The 7,078-nt window shown below is 33.2% G+C and overlaps 1 protein-coding gene across 2 annotated transcripts; it reads right to left on the reverse strand.

Annotated features, from left to right (window-relative positions):
- Window positions 1–1,002: 1,002 nt before the first annotated feature.
- Window positions 1,003–6,277, reverse strand: trim107 (tripartite motif containing 107). 2 transcript variants are annotated; one of them, XM_073852211.1, is made up of 2 exons: window positions 6,141–6,277; window positions 1,003–3,675 (listed from the first exon to the last, which is right to left on the reverse strand). In XM_073852211.1, exon 2 carries the CDS (start codon window positions 3,655–3,657, stop codon window positions 2,236–2,238), a length of 1,422 nt encoding a protein of 473 aa, XP_073708312.1. In that variant the 5' UTR covers window positions 3,658–3,675; window positions 6,141–6,277; the 3' UTR covers window positions 1,003–2,235. The 2 variants fall into 2 exon arrangements, with proteins under 2 accessions (XP_073708312.1, XP_073708311.1); XM_073852210.1 differs by lacking the exon at window positions 6,141–6,277 and adding an exon at window positions 5,864–6,008.
- Window positions 6,278–7,078: the final 801 nt, after the last annotated feature.

Below are 7,078 nucleotides of genomic sequence, written 5' to 3' on the forward strand. Positions count from 1 at the left end.
ATAAATCTAACCTTCCAAAAATTAGCACTGTTTTGTCTCAAAACAAGGATTTTACCTAAGCATATTTTATTAAGTAAGTCCTAATTTTAAAAAAAATGTTATAATTTTTGATGTAGTTATGAGCTAAAAAGTTGTAACTATGACAAAGAGTTATAGTGACAATACAAATGTCAATTATAAGAAAAAGAAGCTGAAATTTTGAGATAAAAAGACAATTATCACAAAAATTTCTAAATTATGAGATACTAAGCCATAATTACATTATTAGATTAAATCAAAATTATGACATATAAAGTAGAATTTCTGAGATAAAAGTTGTATTTCATAGATAAAAAAGATCAAATATGACATAAAAGTTGACCAAATTTTGTCATATTTGTTTCATGTCATATTGAGTTTTTCCTACTCATTTTGACTTCTTATGTCATACTTTATATCATTACATTTTATCTTAAAACAATGATTTTAAACATTTAAAAGCTAAAACATTTTATTTTTTGGTACATCATAGACAAACTTTTAAGATCTGAGTCTAAATTACAAGATAAAAGACTGGTTTTGTGGTTCTGGGTTACATTTGTGTAGATTTAATTAATACTTTGATAGCCTATGCTTTATTGTAGCCTCATTTAATTTAAATGTACTTGATTTTTATTTTATTTCACACTATTATTTGATTTTATGTGTTGGTATTGCTTTGATTTCTGATTTATATTACTTATATTTAAATCTTATTAATAAAATGAATACACATTTATGCTTTATCAGTACGAAAATACTTACAGATTTCTTGTGATCATAATAAAGCACACTAAAAAAGAATTTATATAAAACAAAAATGACACCGAAGGCATCTCTTCCAGGCGACACTTCAAAATAAAAGCCTAACCGCCTTTCCGAAGTTGATGGTCGGCTTGTAGGCAACTCTTCAAAATAAAAGACATAAAATAAAATGAACTTTGGGGGTCTGTTTAGGGCTATACAATAAATAATAGACTATAATGGGATATATAGAAAAGAGTAAATGCTGTTTATTTAAATTAGGCAGAAGCAAGTATTAACAAACATGTTAAAATAAAATAAAAACAGCAACAGAATTAGAATGGTTTTAAATGTAATGTGGTCTTGTTAAACAAATGTCACATGCTCGCATTCCTAACACACTGTATTTTGATTAAATTAAATACTGCAAACAGAACGCATGTGACAATGTAGACAATAAGGACGTATTGCATCATAACATCAAGACAACAGAATAAGTTTGGATGAATAAGGCTTAAGAAATCATTTTAGCAATTGGTTGCATGAGGTGAAAGCACTGCAGAAACATGTGATTTTCTCTAGTGGCCACTTCAATCTCCTAGTGAAGTCAAATTAAAGGATTACTCCACTTCCAGAATAGAACTTTCCTGATAATTTATCCACCCCCTATATCATTCAAGATATTCATGTCTTTCTTTCTTCAGTAGTTTTTTTTTTGTTGAGGAAAACATTCCAAGGTTTTTCACTGCATTGTGGACTTCAATGGTGCTCAACGTATTAAAGGTTAAAAATGCAGTTTCAATGCAGCTTCAAAGGACTCTAAACGATCCCAGCCGAGAAATAAGGGTCTGATCTAGTGAAGCCATCAATGATTTTTTAAAAATAAATTAATATTTTTACCCTTTTTAAAAACAAATGCTCATCTTGTCTAGCTCTGTGATGTGCATGCAAACTCTGTGTTCTCAGGTTAGGGTAGACAGTTAGGGTATGTCCAAAAACTTCCATCTTATTTTCTCCTCCAACTTCAAAATCGCCCTACATCGCTGTTTTCTTTATTTAATTTTTTTTTTTTTTTTTTGTAAAAAGTAAAAAGCATTATTTGTGCATAAAAAATTCAAGAAGGGGGTCTTCAAAAATGGCCAAAGAATATTATTTTACTAACGTATTCAATTTAAGTTAAGTTGTGCTTTGTTGGTAGGCTATAATGTCTACTAGAATGTAAAAAATATTTTTAAATTGTTGTTTTGAAATAGATTTTTTTTTCTTTGAAAAGCAAGACAAAACTGTAAAAAGCACATTTTGGCTATTTAATTTACGCAATGGTAAAAAAATTGGCAAAATACATAGGGGAAAAACACACAAAAAAAACATATTCGGTAATCGGCCTGTAGCCTAATTTTTGGCCAAGAATTTTCCTTTCGGTGCATCCCTAAAAATTTTGTTTTGGGAAGTGGAGTAATTTGATTGCAATCACTAGTTGAGGGTTATGTGTGCTTTGGGCTGACCGGACATCATCCTTACAGCCAGATACACCGGGTGCGTAAAGCTGACTTTAAAAGTGTGCAGATGAGTTTTATCTCCAGTCACATCACTAACGCTGTAAAACGCTAAAGTGCCGCTACTAAAGCTAAGCCGTATCTCCATTCTCTTGAGAGATGGTGTACGTCTAAGCGGCGTGTCCTTTCCTTTCTCGTACGCCCTCAGAAGGTTATCACAGTACATGAGGCACCAGGAACCAGCGCTGCTCTCCAGACCGCTACCAGAACCAGATCTGGGCAGGTCGCCGTAACAAAAGGCCAGAACCCAAGGACAGCCTTCAGCCTGAAAGTTCCAGAGATGTTCTCCTCGAACAAAGCTTTGGGAGCTCAAAGCTTGGAAGAAGCTGGTAAATCTCTGAGAACTGGCTGGATATGGCTGTTTGGCTACGCTGAACGACACCGCTTTGAGGTCTTCAGATAAAACCAGATTGGGATGGATGGTTTCAGGGTCGAACGTCACCTCGGATGGGTTGAGGACGACACGCAGGGCTCGTTGAGCGGATCCGAGTCCGAGGCGGAGTTGAGCATTTTGGTGTTCGATCTTCTCACAGACTTTTTTTAAATGACTGGATAATTCCAGATCGCTTGAGTTGTCCTGCGGAGGCGTCAAGATGGAAACCTGGTTCTCGACGTTTTGGACTCCATCTGTAAAACACCCATCGTCCATCTCTCCCGTTAAAGTGTTGACTTGAAGTTCAGCCGTTGTCAGTTGCTTCTGGAGGTCGGATAGCATTCGGACTCGTTTCTCAACAGCGTCTTCTCTGGGTTTCAACTCGGCCTCCAGAAGCTTCAACACAGTTGCGTTGTAGGTCTTCACCAGCTCTGCCATCTCCTCCAACACGCTGCTTACGTCTTTCCTCAGATCTGCGTGTGTTGCTGTAACCACAGCCTCTCTGGCTGTTTCTTTATTCAACAAATCATCTACTAGAGTGAGCTTTTCTTGTACACTAGTTATGATGGGATTCAGTTTAGATGTTTGTTCATTGGTTTCCACTTTCTCAGAATCCGTTGAAGTGCACACATCAGCATCTTCTGAAGTTGGATGGTCATTGATTATTTTGTCTTCCGCACTGGATTGAACTTCGCCTTCGCTGACGCTGTTGGCTTTGTAGTTCTCGACTATTTGTTTTAGTTTGATGTTTCTCGGCAGGGACTCTGGGCTGAGATGTTCCTGTCCACATACTGGGCAGCAAAGCACTTGATCAAAACCAGACGTTTTATCCCTTTCTGGTGTTTCCAGACACACTAGGCAGAAACTGTGAGCGCAGGGAAGAGTGACCGGGTCGAGGAAGAGATGGAGACAGATGGGACAGGTGAGCTCTGACTCCAAACAGCCGTCAGGAGAGCCGTGCGCCATTATGATTGTCTTTGGTAACTGTGCAATACAGACAGAGAACAGTACAGTTACTTAAATGCTCCTCTGGATTTAATGCAAACAGACAAAATTTTAAATAGGCTTCACTAGAGGACCGATTTCATCGAACAGTGGGGAAAAAAACAGAGAATTATAATTATATCATGGAAATGCTAAGTCATAATAATGAGTTTACAATGTTGAAGTTTTGAGATAAAACTCATGTATCACAAAATGTCACTAAGCCGCAATTATGAGACAGAAAGTCAACATTATCAGATTAAAAAGTCCTAATTATATTATAAGATAAAAAGGAAAAAATATTAAATAAAAATAGAAAATCTGAGATTAAAAAAGTCATAATTATTAGATAAAAATATGACATAAACAATCAATTTTTGTTTTTGTCATATTTATTTATTTCATGTTTTTTCTGATTTTTCCAATTTAGACTTTTTATGTCATTATTTATTCCACAACATTTTCTCTCAAAACAATGATTTTACCTAAGCTTGATTTTTTGATGCATCATAATTTATGACATAAATAGTCAAACTGTGAGATGCTAAGTCATAATAATGAGATACAAAGTTGTAATTATGGCATTAGTTATAATGACAGCACAAAATTATGAGATAAAGTCATAATTATAAGATAAAAAGTTGAAATGTTAAGATTAAAAGAAAACACATTTTGAGATACTATACCATAATTATGATAAATAATTAGATTAAGTCAAAATTGTGACATAAAAGGTAAAATGATGACATATGAAGTAGAAATCCCAAGATAAAACTTCATAATTATATATAAAAAAAGATCAAATAAGTCGAAAAATTGTCATAATTGTGATAATTTTGACTTTTTATGTCATAATTTCTATCATAACATTTTATCTCAAAACAATGATTTTACCTAAGATTGTTTTCTTTTTTTGGTATATCATAATTTTGAAAACATCATAATTATGACATAAATAGTCAAAATTGTGAGATGCTAAGTGATAATAATGAGATTTAAAAAAAGATGAAGCAATAAAGTCATAATTATAAAACGCAAGTATCACAAAATGTCAAAATTATGAGATATAAAGCCATAATTATGAGACAAAGTCAAAATGAAAGAGATAAGAAAATCATAATTCTGATATTGAAAGTGATATGACAAAAAATAATAATAATAATATTATATATATATATATATATATATATATTAAAGTCATAATAATTAGATATAATATAAAAGTATAAACAAATAAAGTTTAAATTCTGGGATAATTATTGATTAATGTCATAATTATGACATAAAAGGTCAAAAACTTTGTCATAATTGTTTTTATCATAATTTACAACGATTTACCTAAGCATGATTTTTTTTGTAAATCATAATATATGAATTAAAACGTCATAATTATGACAGTTAAAATAGATGCTAAGACATAATTATGAGATAAAAAAAATCTTAAATATGCCAAAAAGAGTTTTTGAAATTCCTAGTCATAAATTATGACATAAAAAGTAAGAAATTCTGAGCTGTTTAAATTATGATGTCATAATTATGACATAAAAGGTCAAAATTGTTATTTCATAATTATTTGTTATAATTAAGTTTTTCTAACAATTTCGACTCTTCGTGTTTATCATCCACCTTGTTAATATAATGCGATCTAAATGCAGAATCTCAATTTTTAGCTGTAAGAAAACGTATTACTTGTCAAAACAATAAGATCTCATTTATATCTGTAAATACTGTATGCAAAAAAGTCAAAATTGTGACATAAAAAGTACAAAAATATGAAATAAAATTAGAAATTTTGAGTTTATTAATAGTCGTTCACTTGGTCTAGATATACATACGCGGAATGTCAATTTTTAGCTGTAAAAACAATAACATCTCATGTGTATCTGTAAATACAGTTTATAATGTGTCACTAGTCTATCAAAACTAAAGAGAGGACGCCAACTAGCGGCGAGCAGCGCGTCCTGCAGTCATTAACCCTATCAGTGTAAACGAGGCTCGACTTTGACACCTTGCTCTAACAACTAGCTCCCAATGAACCGCTAAACCACGCCACTCAGTTTCATGCCATAAATCTTGCTCTGCTGTTAATCGCGTTTAGCAGAAAAATAGAAATCCGTTCATAAAGACGCGGGCGCTTTTAGCTATTTACGTGCAGCCATTTTCCAACATAAAAACGTGGATGCCTTACCTAGAAGAACACGCACGAAACTCGACGCGGATGCGTGTCGAACTGTGTGTTTACGATCATAACTGCAACACAATGTTATGTTTCCATGTGCATGAAGCCAAACGCGACGCAGAGCCGTTAACGCCTGCAGTGATCATCGGCGCAGAGTTTCGTTTTCCTGCGTTTACCGTTGCACCGCCTACATCACTTGTGTATTACTGGATTACTATCGAGTCCGATCATTATTTATGTCTCAGCATTTCAAATTGTTAGTTTAAGGCTTGTATAATGCGCTTACCTACACTTTTCCTCCTGGTCACACTTACATTGAGATTGACTGCTCCTGAAATCGGGGGTGGGATGATGTTTGCTACGTATAAAACAACAATTGTTCATCTACAGAGAGTAGCTAAGTGTGTCATAGAGTTGAATGATCTGCATTTATAGCCATACACGCCTTTATTTAAACAAACTGTGCTGCTTCCTGATGGAGCTTCACAGCAGCTGCGGATCTATCGCGGCATTCACTCACAAACAAACAAGTGTGAAGATGATGAGGAGGAGGATGATGCACGTGCAGTTGAAGACAATACCGAAAACAAACTTCAATTTTTATTTTGATCCACACAAGGGACAAAAAACGATCTCTATTAATATTAAAATGCTGTATGATAAATATTTACAAAGCTAAAATATTTTTTTAAAGCTGGAAACTGCCAAAAAGCTTAGAAAAAAAAAGAATAAGAAATCATTTTTATATGGTAAATATTTTTATTAGATTGTTAAATGTAGGCCTACTTTTGGGCAGTAATGGAAATATAACCATACTATACAAGAACAGTATTTTCATTGTTGCAGTTTTATTTCTTGTTTATATATATATATAGATGCATTTGCATTTATAACATGCACTTTACAATATACAGTTTAAGAAAAATGTTTGCAGAATAATTTTACCAAAGAGGAATCATACAAAATGCATGTTGTTTTTGGTTTAGTACTGACATGAATAAGGTATTTCCCATAAAAGATGTTTACATTTAGCCCACAAGAGAAATTATTTAATTTTTTTGTTTGTTTTGTTTAGTGATAGTTGTTTGTGAGTTCCTTGGTTTGTCTTGAACAGTTAAACTGCCTGCTGTTCTTCAGAAAATTCCTTCAGCTCCCACAAATTCTTTGGTTTTCCAGCATTTTAGTGTATTTGAACCCTTTCCAACAATGACTGTATGATTTTGA

Source organism: Garra rufa, chromosome 12 (assembly GCF_049309525.1).
Source record: "Garra rufa chromosome 12, GarRuf1.0, whole genome shotgun sequence".
NCBI lineage: Eukaryota > Metazoa > Chordata > Actinopteri > Cypriniformes > Cyprinidae > Garra > Garra rufa.

Bases quoted from the DNA above. Each gene is read 5' to 3' on its own strand.
- trim107 (XM_073852211.1), bottom strand. From the start codon at position 3,657: ATGGCGCACGGCTCTCCTGACGGCTGTTTGGAGTCAGAGCTCACCTGT.